The sequence below is a fragment of the Drosophila bipectinata genome, chromosome 3R (assembly GCF_030179905.1).
Source record: "Drosophila bipectinata strain 14024-0381.07 chromosome 3R, DbipHiC1v2, whole genome shotgun sequence".
Taxonomy (NCBI): domain Eukaryota; kingdom Metazoa; phylum Arthropoda; class Insecta; order Diptera; family Drosophilidae; genus Drosophila; species Drosophila bipectinata.
Window position 1 is genome coordinate 28,454,970 of NC_091739.1, and position 26,879 is coordinate 28,481,848.

A 26,879-nucleotide genomic window follows, 5' to 3' on the forward strand; every position below is an offset into this window, starting at 1 on the left:
TATAAAGAGAAGCCACCCCTTATCTGGGGCCCGCCCAGGCAATTGTGGGGGTCAGGTGAACTGCAATTGGCAGGATAGCAGTATGACAGGATGGCTGGATGTGAGTAGCATCGGCAGCAGCTGAGGCAACAAACCCAAGGCGACAGCAATACCAGTACAATATTGCGCATACGCCATGCGTGACAACACATCGAGCTGCTACTGCTTCGCAAATTGACACATGAAAACTAAAATTCTGTTAACAGCCTAAAGGGCTTGGGTTGGGAATTACACTGCATGAAATGTTTTTTATCGAGTTTCGCAATAGCCAATTTTTTTCTAGGCCTAAAAAAAGCCTAAGAGCCTTACTGAAAAATCACAAAGTAAAGAGCCTTAAAAAGATTAGAAATTATTCAAGGTCTGTGTATTTTTTAGGACTGTATTATAATACCCGTTTATGCCAAAAAAAAGTTCCTCAGAGCCAAGATTATTCCGTACGGGGACAGCAACAAAGGCCAAACACAAAATATTATTTCCTGGTGTCACGTGCAGTACTTAGCCAAAATGTTGAAGGGGCTCCTGGATTTTGGACACCGGACTACTGACATTTTGTACATTGTCCGGCGGAAGCAACATTGTGTGTATACGGCCAGAAGCTTTACGCTTCATTTAGGACAGTTTGGCCCAGGCCAGTAGTATCCGCTTATTACTATTTTTTTCATAAAAGAAATATTCGGTCGGAGAGAAAAGTCTGAGCTGCCAAAACCCATGGGGAGTGCTGCGTGCTGGCTCCATATTTATGACATTTATGCAACATTCATTATGTGTGCAACACACGACACTGCTTCGCCATCGTTGCACGCTCCTTCCAGAGCCACTTGCCCCAGCTTCTCGATTTTTAAAATTAATATCTGCCCGTGCAAACCACACTCAATTTTGCGGTCGTTTATGAGCTTGGTGTGTCTGTATTTATGCTGCTCTTTGCTTTAAATGTATGGAAAATGTGTTTGTTTTTCTGGCAATGAGGACCCGAGGTACATAGTTGTTATTTTGAAAAACAAGCATTTTTGTACCCTCCTTTTGGGGGAAGCACTTTAGCATAAATTCTGAGAGATGCATTAAAAAGTACTTTATTTTTTCTGTGAGGTCCTACAGGTAAACACATTAAAGCAGGAAATTAACTTTGTTTGTCTTACTTAGCTGAGAAACATTTATCAATCATAAATTGTGTTTTCGCCGTGTAAAAAGCATATTAAATATTGTTTACTTTGCCCCTTCATTATTACAAATAAATAAATAAAAAGTTCTGTTAAAGCTTTAATGGTTTTAAAGATTTTTACTTCGAATGGACTCACTCTTTTTATTCGCAAATTGAATAAATATTTAAACAGACATCGCCAGTCCTTTAACTTTCAACCAATCACGTAGAATCGTAAACCGAAAAGCATTAAAAATAATAAAGAATTCAAATGGTAATCAATTGCCGGAAAAAATGGACAGAAAGACGATTCTAAACTAAAACCGACAACAAAATAAACAGTGTGAAAACAAACGTTCTCAATGCCGCAACAAAACACCAAGTTGTCCTTTTATGCCACATAAAAGCAAACTTTAAGGGCGAACATAAAGGCCAGTGGTGGTATCTTCACGGGTGGGAATACCGAAGTAAAGACGAGAAATCGGCCAAAGGCCAAGAAAACCCTTTGGCTCCTTTGACCTTTTCAATCTGGACACAACACGCACAATAAACCGAAACACCACCACTTTTCGAACTGAATTATTTGCTGCGAACTGATTTTGGGGCAAGACGAACGCGGATGAGGGGAGACTTATTGGATCCCTCGGCCTGTCAATTAGTGGTGCCGAGCACATAAATTCCAATTGTTTTGACATCAACGGAAAATAATGAATCGCCCGAAATTAACTTGTCTGGCGCGTGCCACACGGCGTATGAGTGTTATCCTCGGAGTTCCTTTACCTTTACTGTGACCAAGGTGACAAGATTAAAGTCAGTGTGTTTGAGGCTTCAAATTTTTGTGGAATTTTTTCTTCGCCAAGAACTTTTGACTTCCAAATACAATTTCTGACTTTATTATTTCTGGTTTTCTCTAGAAAAGTTCTCCACCAAATTGTGGCGGAAAAGGAAAAGAAATGAAAACTCCGGCTAAAGTTTAATAGAAAAATATGTCAAGTGTCGGGAGAGAAGTTTCCTGCAAATACTTGCTCTTTTGGCGGAAAATTAAATTAAACTTTCTGCCCAACAAAAAAAGATTTGATATTTGAATGCTTAACTTGTTTGGGCCAGGCATAAAATGAAAGCCAAAGAGCTAACGTTTTTGTTTTCGTCGGGGATTTAACCGACAATTCCGATTCAGCGAGTACGAGGCTTGAAAATGAAAAATGTTTATCCGAAAAAGCTGCCGACTCCATGTACTGAGGCCTAACAAAAACAATTTGCGTCCGCCAGTACAAAAAAGATGTTCATATAAAAAAATAATCATAAAATAAAAACAAGGGTGCAAATTTGGCTTCGTCATAAATAAAGGAAATTGTATGAAATATGGCTCAGGCAAAAACAATAAATTCAATTAACTTTCTCTTGTTCCTCCTTGTTTTTTGTGTGCGTGGGAGGATGTTCATTTCTGATGGGAAAAACATCATCACGTTGTTATCCTTTTCTTCCTTTCACACTCCGCCATAAAACTGAAAGCTTGCTGAATGCCATTTTATGGGCTGTGGAAATGCTTTCAAAACAAAATACAAAACAATAAACAAGGAAGAGAAAATTAATTTGGTTAATTGTCAGATAACATTCTTTGATATTTGTATTATTTAATGCATTTTATATCCATTGTTTGTTTCATTACTTTGCTTTCTTTCTAAATTAATTTTTAATTTAATATAAGCTGGGATTTCTCCTAATGGAAAAAATTGTAGTACAATAATTAATGAGAATTGAAGGTCAGCGTGAATATTGTGAATTAAAAGCTATTTAAAGAATACATTTTATATTGACAACCTTAAAGAATAAATTAAATTCTAGCTGAGCTTTCAATAAGCCGGCAAAATCATGACACCAAATAAACAATTAACATAAATAAATAAAACAAACTAATGGCAAGCAAATCCGCTTTGCGAATGTAAACACAAAACAGCACAAATAAAACAACAAATATTTCGCAAGCTTGCATTCCCATTAAAATTTAACTTTAAATTGTTTATACGATTTTTTGTAATATCCAACGATATGGAATATTTACAATTTTTCCTTTTGATTTGCAGATGCCTGTCACCCATACGAGCCCTTCAAATGTCCTGGCGATGGTAATTGCATTTCCATCCAATATTTATGCGACGGTGCACCCGATTGCTCCGACGGATACGATGAGGATATGCGACTTTGTACAGCGGGTAAGTCCTTTTTATTTTTTTTTATATTTGATCCAATAATGTGTAAGACGATGGCTCATAAATAATTCGGTTTAGAAAGTCTTTTTGGTGTGTCTAAAGAATATTTTAAGGGGCCTTTGTGAAACAATTTTTAAATATAAATCTATGAAATGTCATGGCTAGAAAATAATTATCCATGCCAGCTCGAAAAAAGTGTAGTTTCGTTTTGTAATTTAGCAGATTGTGGGACAGTCTCTGCGCTCTGGCACCTAATCAAATTACAACAAGCTGCACTCAAGTTTTCGAACAAAATCTGAAAGTTTTCGTCCCAGTTGGTTGTCCATCAACTGAGGTTTTTCGGCCAAGTTTCAAGTGCAGGGGAAATGGGTTCGTTGTCAAACTGACCAGAAAGTTTAACAAAAGAAAAGTTTTCATAAACTTTCTCGTTTATTAAATGATTTTTAAATATGAATAATTTATAATTAAAAGGGATGGTTGCATATTTTTCAATTTACTCTCTTTTGATTTTAAAGATAAACATATGTTGCTTTCTAACTACAAACATTGACGCAATTAAAATCTTTCTTAAAATTGTTTGTGAATAAAATAGGTTCAACTAGCGATGTAATTAAATACCATGGTACAGTAGCATCTAAATCAGCCTTCGGACAATTAAAAAAGCATACTTTTTCTTTACAAATTTACCTTCTGTTAATTAGTATTTACTTGCCAAATTGCATATCGATTTCACTATCCTTTCACATTCTAGCCTGGAGCAACATAACCAATTGCCATTAGACAAAGTAATTTCCTCAAATTGAAAACCAATTAAAAAAGGAATTTAATTTGTATTTTTATAGTCGATACGGGATGGTATACATAAACTTCCATTAAAAAAGGACAACAGAAATACTACAGGAAGTGGGCGGAGAAATAATGGCAATAAAAACTTTTTATAGTTACCCTAATTATGTCATGGATGGCCAAATTTTGATGATAAATTATAAAGTTCTCCATCCACGTACGGAATAAACAAAGGCCCCGCAAATTGGGCGGAAAACTTTATATTTTTTTTTTTTTGGAATGACGGGAAGATTTCCCCTCCTGCTGGGGTTCTGAGCCAACCGAAAATGGGAAATGCGAAACTTGAGGCCAAACAGCAAATTGTTGCTGCTAATTGCCAGCAATTCACTTGCCTGAAAGTTGAGATAGAAGCCGACATTGAAGCTTCCTTTGCGTCCCGCAACTCTCTTTCCTCCTCCTTGGTGGCGTTACCCCGGGAAACCTGCTACAATGGCATAAATTTTCGCTGTTTTCCGCCATTGTTCGCCCCTGGACGAAAAAACTATTTCTCGACAATGAAATCATTTAGGAAGTGTCGGCTGCTTTGGCGCTGGCTTAACTTATTGCTTCAAGCTCGGCGGTCTTAGATAAATTATTCTGCCAGTTCCTCGTTATTATACGGAGACTCCTCCTGCTTTTATCTTGGCGCCTCCTTTTTATTTGGCAGCTAGGCAACAGTTGAAAGACAAAACGAAGGTCTCAAGCCACGTCCTTCCCTGTGCCAACACTTGTATAATTATTAGGGCTTATTGTCCTTAAAGGAGGCCACAAAAAACTGCTTCATAATGGACAATAATTACTGTGTAGAAGGCGAAAGGTGCCAGTGGCTTCTGCAAATCAAGTTCAAATTAGAATAGATAGGAAACAGAGCATACCGGAAGCACAAAATACCTTCTCTTTCTTAGAGAATAGAATTATATTTAATTTATATAGGAAACTGAAGGGTCTAGAATACTTTATACCTTATTTAAATACTGAACTGGTAACCCAACAAAGAAGGGGGAAACGGGTTAAATTGCAATAAAAAGTATTCGAAAAACTTTTAACGCGCTGCAGTCGAATACCCTTGGGAAATTAACATAATTTTGCATACATTTTATCAGCCAACAAAAGTGGAGAAAGTTTAAAAAATGTAACCCACGCTGGGCGGTTACATTGAGGGCTCGGAATTGCCACGTAGACTTAATCTAAACTGCTGATATACATCGTCCGGAATATGTAACAAGTTAAAGGCAAACAACAGGCGACAATCGAAATTCCCAGAGCCACCCACCCGTTCCACGTACATTTTCTGGTTGGTCCCTGAAGCGGTGCTCACAATACATGAAGGAGCAGGGACTGTTCTATATAAGAAGTACTGCGAGAAAAAATAATACAAATAAATGTTGGAATCGATTGTTGAAATAAGGTGATTTTGTTTTTAAAAATACTATGGAGGATTAACCTACTTAAGAGACTTAAATTTATATTAAATATTAGATACATTTATTTCCTTTCGCTTGCAACAAGGGCTGTAAGATAAAAGCTGTTTTTTAATTACAAATTAGCCTCGCATGGTTTTCATGTTAATTTAAAAACAGCTCACATTTATCTTGATAAAACAAAATAAAAGAACGCATACGACCACTAGAGGGTGTGGAAAAAATAGGAAGGATCTGGGAAGAAAAAGGGTTTGCAAACGCCGGCATTTGCATAACAAATACAGTCAGTAACTGAATCAACATATATGTATGACCTGCTCACCCACTCACACATTGAAACAGACCCATTTAGATACGTGTCCTTGCAGCCATTAAAAATGCCAGCATATGTGCGGAGGGACGTGGTGCACCCAGGGGTTAACAAGTGCAGTCAGTGGGTTAAAAAAGCGACGCCAAGCACCGTAAAGTCTGCCCTTTGTGCATGACTGGTTTCAGAGGACTCAGAGTCTGACTCACTGACTTACTGACTGACTACCTGACAGAGTGACCCATAAATGTTTGGTGGGACCAAGAAAAACAAAAATAAACTCTCCGGGAAATAGCAAAGGGTAAGGAAATTTGAATAAATAAAGAAAAGCGTATTCAACAAAAGCATGAAAGCGAAATGAGAAATATACGTATATATCTTTTTCTCCTCAGGTATTTTGCTAAAATTGAAGTACCTTACCATTCATATAAATTTTACTTGTGCACAAAAAAGAGCTTTAAGGAATTCAAAGATTTTTTAGCTTTGTTGAAAATTTAAGTCCCCAATCTGCCAAACAATTAAATTTTTCAGTTGTTGTTTTCGTAGTTTACGATTTACGATTTTTTATTGTCGTTTAAATATTTAAAATGTTTTCACATTGTCCGAAATAATGAAGTCTCGCAGGACATACCGCTCCTCGGTGTAACCCCATTATATAATTCATTCGAGATGAGGCATAATTTAATATGCACGCACGTGTTGCAAGTTGAATTTGTGGGGTGCAACTCTCTACTCCTCCCAAAGTAATATACAACTAAAGTTCCCTATTAATATTAATGTCTAGGAAATTGTCGGCTGCTTCCTGAACTTTTTTTTTATTATATGTTCTCAATTCATTTTTAATGACTTATAAGTAAAAATGTATTGCTCATTTATTAATCAGCAGCCGGATTATTGATTTCGAATGGCTTGTTTGTTGGCTTAATTAATAAAATCAATTTAAATTGGAATAAATTATGAATGCAAATGCATTAAGCTGATGATAATCAAGGCATCCGAAAGTTTATTAATTACCATTTCAGGTGGCATATCTCCTTTCCCCTTCTCTCGAAATTTATTTTAACGACATGCAATAAAAATGATGATGACCTGTCTATTTTATTAATTGCAGCCAAACGTCCGCCGGTGGAGGAGACCGCATCCTTCCTCCAGAGCCTGATCGCCTCCCACGGACCCAATTACCTGGAAAAACTTTTCGGCAGCAAGGCCCGCGATGCCCTTTCACCTTTGGGCGGTGTGGAGAAGGTGGCCATTGCCTTGAGCGAGTCACAAACCATTGAGGACTTTGGCGCTGCCCTTCATCTAATGAGGTGAGCACTAGAGAACTACCATCAGCATTATTCGCTTTGAGTGGGCCTCTACACTGTGCGGAAATATAAAGGGGAAACTATAGCTACTGGGCCTCGCATATCTCCTATATCCTTCTGTTTTTTAAAATCATGAATGTCCTTTCCAGCCATAAACCCTTAAGCAAATATGAGTGTCCTTTTTGTCGTTTACTTTTCGTGCATGAAAAATAATTTTAAGCCGGATCTTAGCTCCTTTGTGTTACATAAATAATGAAATCGCTTTAAGAAACTTTACCATTGCCCTTTGGCTATTTTCACATTGTTGTGGAGAGAACCCTTTCTTTCCGTTGAAACTATCTTCTATATACGAAAAGTCCAGAGGCTAGCGTCCTTTTCCCTACACAGTAGCTGCTGTGTCCGTGTCCTTGTCCTTGTCCCATGAATTATCTCTGCGCAAGTGTGTGTGAGTATTTGTGTGTCAGAGTGCCTCGAGTCCTTTTTACTCTGCTCAGCTATTTTTGTGGCAGTGGGAACAATAAAATTTGTCCGGTTCAAGGCAAGCCAGCCACCGAAAAGCACAAAAAGTGTCATGAAATTTTAAAATATTTCATACATATTTTTCATATTTCTCCTCTCATTCGGCTTTATTCATATTAAGAGCCTCTTTGTGGGGTTTTTGGGTTTGCCATAATATTTGCTTGGTCTGTCCTATGCTAACAAAATATGTGCTTCTGCCTAATGAATTCAATTATAAATTAAGGTTACAAAGAATGAATGTGGGTTCTTTTTGAACAATATTCATAGGACTTAAAATTTAAGCATAAATAAATGTTAGCTAAAAGGATTCCTACATACTTTTTGAATTATATTTTTTATATTAAAAATTTTAAATTCAGCAACATACCAAGCGAATCTCTTCTGTTTCCCAAGTTGATTACCATCTTTCGTGTAATTTTTTTTTTAAATAGATCCTCCCTGTTTCCCTTGCTTTAATTTCAAAGATAAACAAAAGCAAAAATTTAATTAACCAAAATAAAAACAAGCCAACTGAGCACAAACGACGGCATTGCGCCGAAATCAACATGTTGGCTGGGAAGAGGAACATGAAAGGAAAATTTTCATTAAATTAGCACAACAAAAACTAACCACAAAAACGGGGATGCAAGGTGAGCTGGAGTGGCAATAATAATAATCATAAAATGGTGTGCCTAGGAGGCTCAGGATCTCGACCTATGGGCCAGACAAAAGGACATGAAAATATTTGCCTTCACGCACATGTTGATAAATTAGCAAAACACAAAAAACCAGCCTGATGTTAAGGTGGTGGGGATATAAGAAGGGTCCTGCCTGTCTGGCTATGCTCGGCAGTGCCCTCCATATCCCTGGCGGAATTTTACACAATTTCATCAAGGCAATTAATCGCCCAAGTGTCATAATGTCATTCTACCCTGCTAGAGTCTCAACTAGCGCCATGGGGAGGTTCGAGTGGGTTGGGGATGGAATGGATGTACTCGAACCACAAGACACGCACAAATGTTATTAATGCGTATTTTGCACTCCTGGTTCCTCAACTTCTTACACCGAGAGAAAAAAGAAGGAATACTATTTATAAGAAATTATTATAGAGTTTATTTACAAAGCTCTATATTTTTTATTATTTTTTTCTAATAAATGTTATGTAAAATATATTTCCTAGTTAGCTTAAAGTTGAAGTCTTGTGTTCCTCATTTACTTTCACCCACTTACTTTGCTAATTATTTAGATGATGATGAAGTTTATCTAGCAGCCGCAACAAGCAGAAAAATATGTGGATATAGAAAAGAGCGAGGTTCGACTGTTGGGGGTTAAAGGACACCACAGGATAGCTACCGCAATAACAATAACAAGACGAACAAGAGCACCACGTTACCTGCGGGGATTAATTAAGCAAAGCGTATAATTTGAGACTCACCGCAGCAAAGCTTAAACTTGTCCCTCCTGCTTCTCATGTGGCTTGTCTGGGGGTGGCCGAGGTTGGCGGAGCTTTGGCTTGTTAAGTTCACTGTGGGCTGATGTTTATTGAAATATCAGTTAAAAGGTCATAGGGTAGGACATTTCCACAGAATTTGTATTGGAGGACTTACGTCCGGAAAAATGCCTAGCATTTGGGTGGAACATTTTTTTATTTTTTATGAAATTTCATTAAATTAGTTTAGTATTATCTTGGATTAAAAGCATTTGTACCAAGGTATACATGATAGTCTGTTTCGCTCAAGAACTATTTCACGCTAAATACCATCCCGAGACTTTGGGTGGCTGCTGCTTTTCCGACTTAAGTCATTTTCCCGCAAAACTTTATTTAAGTTTTACCATTAATCAGAAACAAGCTGAAAATTAACCCATTTCCTTGTTGAACTTTTCCAGATCGGACTTGGAACATTTGCGCTCGGTTTTCATGGCAGTGGAGAACGGTGACCTTGGCATGCTGAAGTCCTTGGGCATCAAGGACTCGGAGCTGGGCGACGTGAAGTTTTTCTTGGAGAAACTGGTCAACACCGGCTTCCTCGACTGAGTAGCGCCAGATCCGGCTTCTGGATTTTATTACGCACACGCACAACCCATCAATCCTAATTTCTATTCGTATTTGGGTACGCCCTATGATAATTACAATTATTAAATGCGAATTACACACCCAACCTCCCACACGTACCTACACTCATCGTCCCTTAACACAACCACCCATACAAGTGCCCATTCATTTCCGCCAAAAAGATATTTTCTCAAACTCTATTTTTGGTTATAATTTAATCTGTTGCTTTCGAAACCCTTTTGACGATTTCAGTTATAATTACTTTTCTTTTTCCCAACACTTTTATATAAAACAAGTATAAAACCAATCAAAAAATAAAAAAAATGGCAAAATATGATTAAAAAATGAAAAAAAAATATATACACAATGCGAACAGAGAAAATATAAAGCAAAAAAATCCGATTTTTCGATCTATTATATATCGGCTGCTTTCTACGAAATCAAATCTTAGCTTTCTCCCAACTTTCTGCGCTCTTTTTCAACATTCCTATATTTATGTGTTGCGTCTCTATCGCGATCTATATTTATTTTGAGAAAATCAATGCGCAAATTTCAGAACATTGCAAACCAAACTTCATAAGAAATAGTCAAATAAAATGTGGAAGCAGGATCGTTTGGCAAAATACAAAACGGAAAAAGCTAAAAGTAAACGTAAATTTTAAAAGCAAATTGTATTAATGTTTATATAAAACCTTTTCTGAAACATATATATGTGTACCGATATGTATTGAATCCTTTTTATTAATGTGTATGTAAAGTGTTTCAAGGCTTTTTAAAACCGTCACTTATGGTATTCACACTAAAGTCCCTACAAAAAAAAAAAAAACAATTTATGCAAATCCGAAACCGAGGCTATCAGTACAGAACCTTCCAACCACTTTCTTCAGTACTTTCCCAAGTACACTTATCCTCTTTCGATAACCGTCTATTAATTAAATTATATACAAATGTATAGGGTATATCCTTAGTTTTAGTGATTAATTGTAGCGAAAGCCCTGCAGCTATTGTTGTTTCCAGTAGAACATACAGTCCACTGTTCGAAATAAAATGAGGAATATTAAGAAAAGATTTAAAAACTATACATATCATAGAAACAACCCCAACTATGTCGAGCTACTGTGCAACAGGTAATGGTCTTGAGTTGCATAATTCACAAAACAGTTTTCTGTGTCTAAGGAAAAATATAAACGTTGATCATTCAAAGGGATCTCAAATTATATATTAAACGAAAATTACTATAAAAGCTAATGTTAATTTAACAATATTGCACAAAACTTTATTCAATTCCTAAAATATACTTCTTAGAAAGAAAAAAACACACAAAAGCAAGTTGTAACCAAAATGAGATTCTCAAGTCTTAAGAGCCAATTTTAAATGCCAAGAACAAAAAAACTGACCCAAACAATTTGGAAAACCATCTAAGCAAACTCTAAAATTGACTCTTAAAGCTCACAAACGTGTTAATCTTAGTATGTAGCCTCTAATTCAAACGTTTTTCAAACGGAGCACGGAATTGTTGACCAGAAAGTATAACAAGTAACTAAAATGAGTAAGAAGACCCAACGTTGAAGGAAATTTCTTTAAATTAAAACGAAAAATTAATGGAGTTATAAGTACCTTGAATTAGCTGATAGATCATACAACTACAGCAAAAAATACTACAAATATTTATTGAAAATGCGAAAAGAGCAACAAAAAAAATTGATACGAACAAGATCTTTTTAACTATATAGTCGTCTATTTAAAGTATATTTATGAGTAAATATTTATTCGAAAAATAGTAACAAGTCAAGAGTAATATAAATGAATGATAACGAACAAAAACTGATCCATTGAACTATATATATATATACACTGTATATGATGAAACGATGTGAGTAAATGCCCCATGTAAATAAAGAGGAGACAAACTACGAATTCCATAATCGATGCAAATGAATATGGTTAAAAAAAATATGAGGGAAAACCAAAAAACAAGTGATAATTTGTTACTTTGGGTTCCATTAGAAGTTATTCGCCTGTAAATTTTAAATAATTTAAAGCTGACGAAAATTTTACCTAAAACAAACGTTTTTTCTTTATAAATATTTTTTTAAACTTTAATATACAAAAAACTATATACAAGCGTGAAACATTTTTAAGAGTAAGCCCCAAAAAATATATCGCATACATATCAGCAGATCCCTATAGAGGAAGTACAACTGCAAAAAGTTAAAAACACACAAGAACCTATTTAACACTAAATATATGCAACATATCAATTAACAAAAACATATCAAATATGAAGAGCAAAAAGAAAATTTTAAATCAAAGCAAAAACACCTCTATTAAAGTTAAGAGAATTATATAAAAAAACATTTATGATTGAACACACCAAAGGACATTTGTGAAATGTTATATCCGTTAATTGTTAATCCTATGTTTTTTTGTTTCTCAATTATAACTTTTCGTGTAGTTTATTATATTGAAACTTGTTTCGGGGTTTTAATACCAAAACTGACCCATTGAACCTTTAAAACGTCGAAACAATTGTGCAATGTTGAAAGTTCATATTGTTAAATCCAAAAAAGCTTTTTAATGAAATTCGTTCTTTAATTATTATTAAAAAATTGTTTTTTTAACCTTATGTTGCACAAAGTTACTAGTGAATATCAAAACCACCAAATACAACCTTCTCAAGAAATAGTTGAAATATATTTAAATGAAACAGATAAACGAACGCATAAGTTACTGAAAACGTAGTGAACAAAAATATTCAAGCAAACAAGAGACAAATTACTCTTCAAAAATCAAACAAAAAAATGCTATATAGAATAAAATGCAGTACGAAATATACATTTAAAGTTTGAATTACATGCAGACGAAACACATTTCGAGTTTTTGATGGAAAATACACTACAATTACGAACAAAAATCTATGTGTAAATGGATTAAATTTTAAAACGCAATTCCCATAACAAAAAATGCGGAAAATAACTTAAATAAAATTTTTAACATTCCAATGATGCTATTTCTTTGGTGTGCCGTTTTAAAAACAAAAGAACCTAAGTGTTTTTATTGGGAGGGTGTTGGAATAATAATTTATTAATAATGTTATTACATTCAAATCTCGTAATTTGTGCTGCACTCTAACTCGTTAATTAATGGGAGGAATTCCTTGAGGCCTAGAGTAGTAAACTATATCAGTCCAAATTTTTCACTTTTGATAAGATATATGGGTCTGTCTTGCTCGCACTTCCCCTAATTACTTTCCCTGAAAGAGAGAAAGGTAGAGCGGAGATAGCACGCGTTCTCAGGGCAAATAAAAGTGTATGTTTTTATACCTAGTATTCTCCAACTTCAAATGGGTATATGAGAATGTTACAAGTTTTCGTATAGAAACAAAAATTAGGTCCTAAAAATTAGGTATTAGTACTCTATGCCTTATTTTAGTGTAGTATTTTAGAAACTTAGAATATCTCAATGTAATATTTCCTTGAAATTAGAGATTGTCACTAGTCCCTGACTATTGGATTTATGATTATTTTATCTATACAAAAATACAAAATATATCTGTATATACATTCTGTATAGAGTATTCTCTATTATTAAAAATGATAACCTTTCTCCAACAAACCCATGGAGGCCTCTTTTTTAAGGAGTATCAATTGGTTTGTAGAATCTATTTGAAACTTTCTACTTGTTCAACTACTTTATATTCTAATCAGCCTGTAGATTTGTTTGTTGTTTTTGATAGCCTTCGTAGTATTTGTTTTTGATTAGCTCAGAAGGCAACCAAATCGCTTGTCTCACCTTAGTCGTGTTTAAATTGGAAGCGCATGCGGTTGCCGGTTCTCTGCGCTATCGATCCTACTACATTCCTTAACGGACATTGAGTTCTTTTTGGTATTTCCCGTAAATTCAAATATGGCTGGTGCAAAAAGTGCAACAAAATCCCTATGACCTAAGGGAAATTTAAATAAAATCAATTAATCCCTTAGGATATTTTAGCATTCTGCCTAAGAGTATGCAACAGTGTTAAGTGCAACAGTGTCAGTGACATAATTTTTCATAGAAAACATAAATAATGCATGATCCCAGTGATTATGATTCGGTGTATAGTGAGGACGATTTTCTGGATACGGTCCGAGGAGCTGAAACTCCTCCGCTGATGGACTATGAAGAATTCCGAGTAAAGACGATGGGTGAGTTTTCTTTTGGTTTCTTTGCCCAGACAAAGGTATGCCTCGCTTATCTAGTGTTTGTTGTGGGCTTTGAAAGGCGAACATTGCTTGATATGACACTTCTGATAAAATGCCACTGCGGGCCATAATTTTGCATATGTACATACATACGTACGATGTATGTATGTATGTATGTACTTAGCCTAAAATAAAAAAGTTTAAAAAATAAAAACTGGGTAAGGCTGCAGTTTCGTGGGAGGAAATTTTATAAGAGAAACTTTCTTACGAAAAATAATTTAGCAATTTTTATTATAAAAATAATAAGAAATTCCAAAGAACCTTATGTGAGAACAAAGAAAGTAAAGTGCAGATTCAAAAAATATGCAAGACCTACGTACATATATATTCATAAATATTTAAGAATATGGCGCTTCCGGCGCTTCCGTTTCCGCCGGAAATCAAATACTTTCTTTATGTGTGCTATGTGTGTGCGTGTAATAGAGTCTTTACTGTAATTCCGATTCGATTTCAATTGAATTCCAATGATCGCGCTCCCGCTCTCTCTGCGCCCCAAACGGAATCGGGCCAAATGAGGCGCGCTTGAGAATTTTTAGCAGCCCCGGCCCGTTCCAATAAGATTCCAGCCGTTCGCGAGAGCTGGCCTCTCCCCATCGGAAACTGGGATCGTGGTAGCACGAAAACCAAAACCCCAACAAGTCGAAGTTGAAGTGCTCGCGAGAGCGGCCGCGACTGAACAAAACGGAAGGCTGCGTTTCAGCCAAGAAAAAATTAAAGAAGCTTAATAATAGCAAAAGGTGCACTAAAAGTTAAACAACCATACACATAAGCAAGTGAGATCTGTGAATACAATAATCTAATCAGAATCGAATTGGAAGTTAAATAGAAAAAAGCTGAGAAAATAGCTGAAGTTCAAGGTGTAGAAGGTGCGCGTGTGCGTGTGTGTGTGTGCAACAAGTTGTTTAAACTGAAATTGAATAAGAATTCGGTGGAATTTTTGCAACAAGTGTGAAGAAATACATAAACCGAACCCGTAGACTGCCAAAGTTTATGTTTTCGCTTTATTTATTGTTCGTTTTTTGAGGGTTTTAACTCTTTTATTTTTTTTTTCTTGACGGACACACACATATAGAGATTCTTTGACTCACAAATTACCCACGACGTTGGCAGCGGCGCCGGCTGCGACGCCAGCGTCAAAAACTGTTGTCTGTTCCGCATGCCACACGTTCCATTTCTGGTTTTCGCTTTTCATGCCGCCTGTTCCGGCTCTGCCAACGTTCCGGCCCCAACCGGTGTTTGTTTTCTAATTGGAGAGGCTCCCAAATAGAGAGATAGAGAGAGAGCGCCACCTGTGGGATTCGTGGTATCGCCAAGGAAATTGATAAAGCAAAGGGGTTGGGGGGAGGGGAAAAATAAAAACAATCGAAATAAGTAAACAACGCAGCTTGTTAAACTTACAAATGGCAGGCAAACAAACAAGAAAACTCATTAAGACCAAGACGAAAATGCTGCAGCTAACGGTAGTTTCGTGACTGCCTGCTTGCCCCACTCTCCGTCTCGCTCCGGCCACCAGCTTTCCTTTGTTTGTTTTCGTCTCTGCGCATGCGCAAAGTTTTTTTGGTGGGAAACTCGGCACGAAGCGAAAATAAATAAATAAACAAAACTGAAACAAAATAAGACTGTGAATACAAATTGCAGGTGTCAACCGAATTTTTATTTAATTTAGAATTTCTTGGCGCACCTTCGCTTTCAGCAATTAACGCGAATCATTACGAAACGAGGCGGTAAACAAAATTATAAATAAAAAAGGTGCGAAAGAGTTGGTGAAGTGGCATGTAGCGATATCGGTTTGGTTCTAAGAAATATATCCATTAAATCGTGGCAAATTCGCTACATGGTAGTGCTCCATGTGATCCGACGTGACTTCTATTTTACTCAATTCGACACGACCTTGAAAAAGCATACAGCATATTTTGTATGCCAGCCGATCGATTTTAACTTTTATCGAAACGAAACGAACTCGCCACTTGGATTAGGCGAACCGATCAATATTCAAGGAATATGGAACCCGGAATTTTAATTGGTGAGCTTGCTTATATTTAAGCCATTATTTGTTTTAATTTTTATAAAAAGATGGAGCTCTTAAAATTGTAAAGTTAAATATCTATACAAGTTGGTCGATTATTACTTATGTATGTACATATGAATACATATTTATGTATGAACATGACATATCCATTAATAATCCCCTGTCTGCAGCACTCAAAAATTAACCCCATTGAAAGATGAGAGCAATCATCTCTAGAGCTCAGAACTCGTGCCCCATTTTCACATATCTGAAATAATTTCCATGCTTTCTTCAGCTGCAAGTTGGACTTTAGAAGACAACGACTCCAGCACATGTTGTTCATGCTCATGGCTACACTTAAAGAAATGTACCAAAAGAAAGTTTGTTTCCCAATTTTTTTCTATAAAGTCTCAGTATATTCAAGCAAGTGGCCCCAAACCATACCCATATCTTTAACAATTCTTATACGATCCTTACGGGGGATACCTCAAAAGATTTGTAAAACGATTCTCTATAATTCTGCACCCAAATCTCCAAACAAAATTTTTTACCGATTTTTTTCATATTTTTCCTGGTGAGGGGCCATTGAAAAACGAAAATTTCCTTATATGGCCCATAACCCTATCCATATCATATTCATTTTTTATCCGATTCTTAAGCGGAATACCTTAAAAGATTTGTAAAACGATTCTCTATCTTTCTGCATCCAAATCTTCAAACAAAATTTTAGATCGATTTTTTTCATATTTTTCCTGGTAAGGTGCCTTTGAAAAACGAAAAATTCTTTATATGGTCCAAAACCCTGTCCATATCTTTTCCATTTTTCATCCGACCCTTAAGCGGGATACCTTAAAAGATTTGTAGAACGATTCTTTATCATTCCGCATCCAAATCTCCAAACAAAATTCTTGATAGATTTTTTTCATATTTTTCGCGGTGAGGTGCCTTCCAAAAACGACAATTTCCTTATATGGCCCATAACCCTATCCATATCTTTTCCATTTTTCATCCGATCCTTAAGCGGGATACCTTTAAAGATTTGTAGAAAGATTCTCTATCATTCTGCATCCAAATCTTCAAACAAAATTTTTGATAGATTTTTTTCATATTTTTCTGGTGAGGTGCCTTCGAAAAACGAAAATTTCCTTATATGGCCCATAACCCTATCCATATCTTTTCCATTTTATATCCGATCCTTAAGCGGGATACATCAAAAGATTTGTAGAACGATTCTCTATCATTCTGCATCCAAATCTCCAAACAAAATTCTTGATAGATTTTTTTCATATTTTTCCTGGTGAGGTGCCTTCGAAAAACGATGATTTTTTATATATGGTCCAAAACCCTATTAATATCTTTTGCATTTTGTATCCGATCCTTAAGCGGGATACCCCAAAAGATTTGTGGATTGAATTTCTTCGAATTTTTATCATATATTTTTTAAAAGAAATTGAAACTTTTTTTTATAGTGTACAACAGCATCAATGTGGCGGCACACACCCCATTCAGAACCGCACCATTATCGCTTTAGCTCATTTGGTTAAGCATTTAATGATCAGATGCGATAGGGGCTTGGGGTCGGAAGAGGGTGGGCGTGGCAGGGCTGCCGGCAAGCGTTCTGCTGAAGAACAGGCTGCGTAACCCGCGCTCAGCTAATGAGAATCCAACCACTCGGAGGGGGAGCAGAATTTGTGGTGAAGGGGGTCACACAAAATCCGGGCGTGGAGGGGTTTTTGGATGCCGGGCTCAGTTTTTGTAGTTGTTGTTTTTTCCCATAGTGTAATTGAGACTCGATTCCGATACGAACCGCACCAATTTGTGCGAGAAGTCTTTAATGTGTGTGGGTTTTTATAATCGGTAACAGATCAAGCTCGGGGTATATTCCATTTCCCATGAGGAATGCGGCAAGTAAACAAGACTGGGGTTGAAGTATTTAAGGTATTATCAAAAAATAAATAATAAGGAATCAGAATTGTTTAATATAATATTGAATATCAGTAAACTATATAGAAAGTGCAGTGTAATGTCATACCATGATTCATAAAATTCTTTCTATATTGCATGAGACTCATATTATGAGTACATCGGACATCTGAGTGTGCTTAGTAAGCCTCCGTTCTGGCTTGTTTTGGAATCCAATTTCGGATTTGGATAGCATTAGGTATATCCATGACTGTCTCTGGTTTGTCTGCGGCTAAAAACCGGCAAAGCCAGCCAGCTCGGACTAATGCAGCCAGCTGGGCTTGGAATGCGACAAAATGCGCATTTGCATTTGGCCGCATGTGTCGGATTTTATTTATATTTTTGTTCCTTGTTGTATTTTTTTGTTGGCTCGGAATCGCTGACTTGAATCTGGAGCACACACTGCCACACACTACATCTGATACACACACACACACAAGGGAGAGAAAAAATGCGCACGCCCATAAAAAATTACTCCAACTACAAGTTGCAATTTGTTATTGGAGCTATTTTGCTCTTTTTTTTTGGCTAATGGGTTTCCATTTGTTTATGGCTTGATTGGATTTTGTACGTACTTTGTGGGTAGAACGAAAAGGGGTAAGAAATTCTGGTTCTCCTAGTCGGAAAAATAGTAACTCTGTGGTTCTGTTGACTTTTCTGAACTTTCATTCACTTAAAATCTGGCTATCTAAAATGAATCTGAGTCTGTCTTCGCTGAAAGCCAGCCCATAATTCGCCATTCAATTATTGTTTAAGCGATCGATCTATACGCCCCACAAAATAGCAATCCGCCTCGCAGCGATCTTCAAGCTCACCCGCTGAAAATCGAATAATAAATTCAATTCATAACTCAAACTGTCTTATCATTGATCGATGTTGCGTGCCAAGCGCAGAACCCTGGCAAACAATCGCCATTGGGCTTATACATATGTGTGGGAATACATTATATCTTTTGGGAGATATGGAAAAAAAAGAGAAAGGGCGCCAAGTTCGAGGGGCTGTGTGTGTGTTGTGCACACATCGATATGTCAAAATGGTAAACGATCAGTTGCAGTTGATGATTTGTAACGCCTCAGTGCGTTTAAGCGGGTTGGACATCAGAGATACCAGATAGCCGCCTTTTGGTCAAGTTACTTGGCCAGCATTTCACTCATGACTTTCAAACTATCTTCTCCATATAGTTTTTGCGATGTTTGGCTTTTCAATTTTTACCTTATTGGCTAGGAAAACTTTCTAATTAGTTATTGTTTACCCGAACGTGTTGTGGCAGTCAGTGTGTGCGGGTGAGCAGTGGCACAATATTGATTAAAGCCGGTCGACAGTTTATTTTTTTTAAGGTTTATTTTTAGTTACGTATGAACATTGTTTAACATCAACTACAGCAACGACTTGACGACTCTGCAGTTGTTTGTCTTGTGTTGACAATCGCCTTCGAGTGCACCTGAGTATACAGTGCGTTTCGCAACAATAGGTCAGGGGGCTGAGTTCGATTCTTAGAGACAATTCAAAGTGTGTTATCCAAGGATGCCTCCAAGGCTGATAGTAAATTAGGTCAGATATGGAATTTGGTTATTAAGATATACATTTTGAAGGTTATTCTTTTGTACGGTAGTGCATTCTATTGTTGTCTGTTTTCCTGATAAGAAAGTAGTTTAAAAATGGCTCTTTGACTGACATAATGCAACACACAAGTATATCTGCTGTGTTAAGCTCCCTTTAGAGATCTGTGAAAAGTGAATGCCACAGTAAATAATTAAATCCTGCGAGTCATAACTGATAAACAAACATTTCGCCGAAGGGGCAGAATGTGTCTGTGCCAGCCCATCAGCCAGAGAATTCAATTAAAACCCTACAGGAACACGAACAACAAACAGACATCAGTTAATTGACAGGAATTAATTGAAGCAAGAGCGGCGAATAAAACTATCAGATATGCGTACTTGCATCTGTATTTCCCATTCTACTATCAACATATATATGATACTCATACTTGGTCACTATTTGCCCAATACATACTACATACAAATGAATAACACATGACTCGAATGCTGCCAATTCTCACGCTTTCGAGGGGAGGCAGCGTTAAGATACACATACTTAAACCCCTATCAATTATGGCGGGGCCAAGAGCCATGGAGCCATGCAGCCACGGAGCTAGAGACCCAACAGACCCACTCGCATAACGTTCATAAAAATAACAAGGAAGCCGTTTTCAAGTCGCAAACCAGGCAGGAGCAATAGCAGGAGGCAGGATCAAGTACCCAAGCCATATCGAGCGGCATTCAAGTTAAGTGAGCTCTAATAAGCCCTGGGAGAAATAAGCCGTGAAGTAAAGTGAATGGCGAGGAGTTTTTTTAGGTGTTTTAAAAAGCTACAGATACTACAATTCTGCCTTTGGCGGACTTTCAGAGTACAGGTATATATCAGGTAATAGGATATGTGGAGTTGAGTTGAAAGTTGAGTGAGTTGTTAAGGACAAGTAATAGTTTTCGGTTTACGATCAATAAAAATAAATATTTACTTTCAAGTTAGACAAGTATCTATAGCAATTAAGGGGCTTGCACTTTTAAGAAAATATTTAAATATTTAGACTTCTGAAACCCCCAAGTCTTAAAGCCTGATTCAGTCAAGCATTTAAGAGCGAAACCCAGCCAAGAACCTGTTTGGGCCTTTCAATAATAAACACCAAGGGGAATTGAAAATTTGTCAACCACAATGACTGCGATGACGACGAAACCAGCCGGTGTTGCTGCTGGTGGTGCTTATGCTGGTGCTTGACTTGCAATTAATGTACGAATGAATGAATTTCGCGATAAGTAAATTCAATTATCCGTAACATTAATGAATGCGTAAAATTTAAGCGGCTACTGCCGGCAGACAAACCGGTGGCGGTTAAGTGATTTTGTAATCAATTTTCGAGCACCGCCAAAGATATTTCGCCGAAGTGGGCAGTCAGCAGCAGCCGCCAGCCACGAAAAACTTTTAAAATGGCGTAAGGCGATTGGAGTGTAGGCCGTTTGCTTGAGATATGACTAAATAATTTAATAAATATTTATAGATAAGTGGCAGCCACTGTCTATATTGGGTTGTGTAAGCCAGTACTCATACTCCAAAATATATAAATATCTCTCTCTAATTAGGTCTCACCCTGAAAGCAATTTAACTGGCAATTAATCATTTAGAGTTTGAACCCCACTACATTAACGCCCGTAAACGTTTTGGCCAAGAACGGACCATCCGGCTATAGCCGTCGGAAGCGTCAAAATCGCGCTGACCAAGCTGCGAAGAAACAACAACTCGGAACATGAAAAAAATATGAACAACAAAAATGAATTAAAACTTCCGCTTGCAGTTCAGTTTTTCTACGCCACGTTGTGGGGGCGAACAACACCGAAAGGTTGGAGGGTTGGGGTGAAGTTTGTTGGCCAGGTTAGCTGTTGCATGTTGTTTCTCCGTCTTGTGTCTCCCACATTGATAGAGCCTTTGAAAAGAAACTCACTCCAAGAGTGTCGGACATGCTGGTGTTTGCGCCAACGGCATTCTCGTGTTGCTCTTTTATTGGGGGAACAGGTTTTCCCATGTTTTCCCCTTCGACCAGACATTCCTGTCTGCTTTACATATATTTTTATATGCAAGCTGACTTTTTGGGCCATTGGAAATTCGTTTTTGGTATTCTAATTTATGCGGGCCGAGAGGTTGTACCAATGTTGGTCAGAACGATGCATTTAATTCATGTTTCTGGCCTCAAATGGTGTCTTAATTTGAGAAGACTATAAACAGTCTATGGAGAGGTGTTGGAAATAAAAATAAATACAAAGATAAGCGCCAGTGATAGAACACCATGGGGGTACTTTAGTTATCCGACTCTACTTTCAATTGAATAAAAACTTTGGTAATTTTCAATTTGTTTCCAATTTGGAAAACCCATTGAAATAAAAAGGAGACAAACTAAAACATTACTAGTTTACAATATAGTCGTACATAATTCCAACATCCAATCGAAATGCATGTCACATGCAACAAAATGTCGTAAGAAGTCACGTTTCCATCCAAACAAAAAGTTGCCGGCAATCGAAGCAATCTCAATAATAAAAATACAAACGAGAATCGGGAAATTGCTGAAAAATGTGAATTAGTGTGTGAGTTTGTAAAAATGTATAGAATGTTGGTCGCGTAGCAGTGGCTCCCGGCAGTATCTAAATTTCCCATATGGCCTGTAAAACCGAGCAATTAAAATTGGGCCTCCCTTGTACCAGAAAGAAAGCTGAAAATTCCATTATAAAGTCATGACAACTGAAACTCATCCGACCGTGGGGGAAATATAGAAAATTCGGTGGATGAGGTTGGGGGCTTGGCTATAGCATAGAATCCACTGAACCATAAGGGAGATATAAGAATTTACTTTTTATATATTTGCATTTAATTTTGGTTAGAAATTCTTTTCGAAATGGAAAGTTAAAGGGTGCGACGATTAAAGACAGTACTTTATCATAAATATAAGCTTGTTTTAAAAATATACTTTTATCATTAAAGTTTAATGCCTTCATCAAGTGATGTCATTTTTCATTTTAATAACTTGAAAAATCTCAACGACAAACAATTCCCAGCAATACACAACCATTTGTATTGAAATAGTACTCCCAAGTATTATTTCACCTATTTAGGAAGCTCACCCAGACGGAACGCGCTTCTCTATTAAAAAAATAACGTCATTTGTGCCCCTCATTGCTCGGGTTTCTCGGGTATTTTTAGGCTCCAGCCTGATAAGAGGTAAAACTATTGCGGGCTTATCACTTTCGTGGCCGTGCGTACACACACGAGAGTTCCTTCACCTCTTTCTCTGTGAAGCGCCTGGAAACCCATACCCGGGCAGGGGAAACAAATAAATATTTGCTCAATGGCACTATAGTGCGTGAGAGGGGCTGCGAATGTGTCTGTAAGTCTGTTGACCCACAATAAATGAGGGATCGGGCTATTCAACGGCACAAGCCAAACGGGCTTCCAATAATAAACAGACCGCGAGGAGTCGGGGGACTCCACCGAGCACTCATCCTCCCTTTGGATTGTTTACATGTATAATTTTTGTTTTCATTTCATTCGATGCGGGTCACGCGTCGGTACTATAATTCAAATAAGTCATACAAATACACCAAAAATACAACATAGAGACAGATAGGAGTAATAAATTCTAATTACCGAATCAGAGGGCCTTATTATTTTCCTTTAAAATGTTTTATTGTTGTTTAAAGTTGCGATAATCTTTACCTCCAATAAATTCTGATTTATGTGATTATTTGATAAACATTGCATACCTCTTATACTCTGACATATCTTTCTGGATTGCAAATTTAATTTGATATTTCAATAACCGGCTTTCGGCTTTCAGTGAGCCTGTTAATAAATCAACAAGCTTGTTCCACATACTTTTCACGCCCCATGGAGAAACTTTCGTCTAACATTAAGCCATTCCAACGAGCACAATGGAGCTGCCAAAAGAATAATGCCACAATAAAACTTTATATCCATGACAGGAATCGGGGAAAAAAATCTGGAAAAGGTTTCGGAGCTGGCAATCGATATTTTTCGCTTTATGGGCCAAAACATCAAACAATTTACATACAGACCCTGCTCGCACACACAAAGCCATAAAATATCAATTTATTGCTTTATAATTGAAGGCAATAAACGTTTGTAAAATAACAAAATCAACGACCAAGTTCTGTGCGACTGATACCCAGAGAGACAAACTGTAATGACATCAGTACATCATTCAGTCAGTTGATCCATTGAGCGCAATTCCATTGAATTGAATTCGAGTCAGCACTCGATATTTGTGTTTTTGCTTGGTTTTTCAATTTGCAATAAATTTGCGTTGAAACCTAACTACATTGAAACAATCTATATACAAAAAGGCAGAGACGAGAAACAATAAGCAAATAAATAAATAAAGCTAAAAAAGCTACAAAAAATCGTCAAAAAATTGTGTGGTTGCCAATTGCAAATTTCGTTTGATTGTCGTGTTTTCAAGGCTGTTTGATGAGGTCTGTTTGTTGAAAATAATAGAGATAATTTATGATTGCCGTGCCTATAGTTTGCTTTCAAAAACATTCGATAAGGGGCTTAAATTATAAGCGTGTCGTTAAAAACCTTAAAAAATTTAAATACCATAATATTATAATATAATTTGAATAATTCTCACACTCTATCGAAAAGGAGAAGTCATTGTTTTTCCAATTTCAACTTTTTACAAAAGTTTTCAAAAGTTTTTATGGCTTATTGGATATGAATATGATTAAAATACCATAGCCAATAAATTGAATTGAATTGTTTTGCGAATCTGTAGAAGTCAACACTTCATGTGGACCAACTTTAATGAAGTCTTTCCGGGAAAACAATTTCCAAACAATTTTGACCAAACAAATGCCTGGCATTGGACCAGCAGAGGGGCCAGTCATCAGTTCATATTCAGAAATCTGCTTCCTGGTAAACAAAAAATAAATGCCAAGACTGCACTTCCAACTGCAACTGGAGAGGGCCATGCAGCCGAAGAAATTGCAGTAATTGACACTGAAAATGTGGCTACCGCTTAAAGCTGATGATGCTGCAATCATCTATGGGGCACAGCAAAAATTATCTAATTGCCCCCAAGCCACAAAGGTACTCTTGTGGGATACGTTTTGTAAAACAAAAACCAGAAAAAGTTTCTTATATCTGTTCTTTAAGTTTATAAGAAACCCAACTTTTCAGAGTTATGAGAAGGTATTGAAGCTTTGGGTGCTCTTTGGGTGCCCTGTCATGAAAGATAAACTCAACTTGATAAAGTTCATATTTTAATATCTCCTTCAATATATTTTAAACCACCCTCCGACACCCTGTCATAGACACTGTCCCACTTTAATTTGCCTTCTGCCCAGCCTAGCCAGTTCAGAGAGTATATAGTTAATGAATTCAAAGAGTCTAAAGCTCAATTAATGAAATTTCATTTAATTATCAGCGTGTGGCTGTGGCATGCCACCTCCTCAAAGTTAAAATGGGTTTCGGGGGGGTGGTCGGTATTTCAACTGAGGGAATTCGCTTTGTGACTCTTCCGTACGTGTGGCATCGTCAGGGGCCATTAGAAACAGGCTCAATTGGTCGGGTCCTTTGGCATGGTTCTCGGTTCACAGTTGGGCTCACTTGTGGGTCACATGCAACAGTTTGTCGCAACCAGGCAGGGGCAGTGGCAGCGGCAGCGGCAGCATCGTGACTTGCCACATCGATCAATACTCTGTGTGCGTTGCCACTGGTCCTGGTCGGCAATTAGTCTTTGGGGAGGCACTAGCTGTCCTTCATTTATATGGCAATTAAATTCCGCCAGCCTTGAGTGCCTGCCCAGGCCCGGCATGGCGTCTTTTGCCACGGGTTGGTGTCTTTTCCCATTTTCCACTTAGATGGCGCCTTTGCGATGATTTATGTCCTCCAAAATGGATAACTCATGCTCCACTCGAGATCTCTGTGAATAGGTAATGAGATATTTCAGTTTACAAATTAATTTCAAAGATGGCTGGTTATCTAACAGATATGGATTGCTTTGTAGAGTAATAACATTCCTCATTGCATCCAAACTATTTATAAAGTATTACCTCAAGTGGCGTTACTTTCTATGCATTTCCTAGCCGCTCTCTAGCTAATTATTATACAAACAGTAATTAGCTTAAATGGCCGCACAGTTCAGGTTTCGCCTCATCACCTCTGGCAAACCGATTAGAACAAGTTAATCACAGTAATCGGCTCAGAAAGTTGGCCAAAGCGTGACGCATTTTAAGGTTTGGGAGCATTCCGTTTGCTGTCAAGTTCAACTCCGTGGTCGCTGCTCAGTTTCACCTGTCAGTTTGCATAGAACATGACAAGAAAAACCAATTCAAATCAGGTCCAATGTTGGGGCAATTACTTACCCGAAAAGAATCAAAATCGATCACTAATTACACGCAAGCCAATGGCAATTCATTTAATTGTCTACCCAAGACGTCCATCAATCAGGGACCAGAGACTTCATCCAAAGACCGATGCAAATTGCTTTTGAACAGATTGAGCTGCGGTTTCACACAAAACTGACAAATGACTCAGGCCAGAAGGTGGTATATGATGCTCTACCATGTTCCTGCAGAGAGAAATCTTGATGGTTAAGATATGCTTAACAAAAAAACACAAATCTTAGCTTGTATCTTCTTGAATTTTAATTATGATTTTTATTTAAAACTCCTTATTGTGTTGGCTTGAAGTGACCTAATCTTTTTCCAAGTGTATAACCGCATTAAAGTGCTGACCAGCTTTGAGCTCTCAACTCTCGGTGGCGATCGAGTAGGAAAATGCCACGAACAGATCTGCTAATTGATTTTGAGCGAGTGATTTGGCACGTTTTGTTGCAGTTCATTAGCAAAGTTGGACTGCAGTCAGTTTGTTGCGTTTGCGTCTTGGGTTTGGGTTTAGGTTGGGCCCTGGCGATAGACAAGACTAGAGTCTGGATTCCAACGTCTTTATGGGTTGGGCTGCCCGGCGATGGCCTACAATTTGGTGTCATTGAAGCCCGCCGACTTGGCACGAGGTTAACAAAAGAAAGTTGGCAACTATTTTGGCACTTAAGTATCTAACAAGAGTTTTCCCCGTTTTTTCCCCCATTTGGCCTGCTTTAGATGAACGACAGCACATACAGAAGAAAACCTTTACGAAATGGATCAATTCACATCTCATCGATACCCAGTGCACTCCAGTGAAGGATTTGTTCTTGGACCTGCGGGACGGTCATCGGTTGTTGGCCCTGCTCAGTGCCCTGACTCAGAAACAGTTGGTAAGTACACTTTTGATGACCTTTCCACCCCGGAAAGGTTATG

General features: G+C 37.4%; 2 protein-coding genes across 17 annotated transcripts in view; both read left to right on the forward strand.

The window, feature by feature from the left end:
• The window catches only part of LOC108119834 (IDLSRF-like peptide), a 40,634-nt gene extending 28,467 nt beyond the window's left edge, over positions 1-12,167 (forward strand). For both annotated transcript variants that reach the window (XM_017233229.3, XM_070281587.1), the window contains 3 exons: positions 3,262-3,390; positions 7,052-7,250; positions 9,633-12,167. In XM_017233229.3, coding sequence (XP_017088718.1) covers positions 3,262-3,390; positions 7,052-7,250; positions 9,633-9,780 — 476 coding nt within the window. In that variant the 3' untranslated portion in view covers positions 9,781-12,167. The remainder of the gene's footprint in view (positions 1-3,261; positions 3,391-7,051; positions 7,251-9,632) is intronic.
• A 1,682-nt stretch (positions 12,168-13,849) lies between these two features.
• The window catches only part of Dys (Dystrophin), a 131,225-nt gene continuing 118,195 nt past the window's right edge, over positions 13,850-26,879 (forward strand). For 12 of the 15 annotated variants that reach the window (XM_070281399.1, XM_043212507.2, XM_070281400.1 and 9 more), the window contains exons 1-2: positions 13,850-13,982; positions 26,682-26,836. In XM_070281399.1, coding sequence (XP_070137500.1) covers positions 13,865-13,982; positions 26,682-26,836 — 273 coding nt within the window. In that variant the 5' untranslated portion in view covers positions 13,850-13,864. Of the gene's footprint in view, positions 13,983-14,677; positions 14,813-15,705; positions 16,063-26,681; positions 26,837-26,879 lie in introns of those variants that run through there. The other 3 variants (XM_070281397.1, XM_070281398.1, XM_070281396.1) reach the window with 3 other exon arrangements.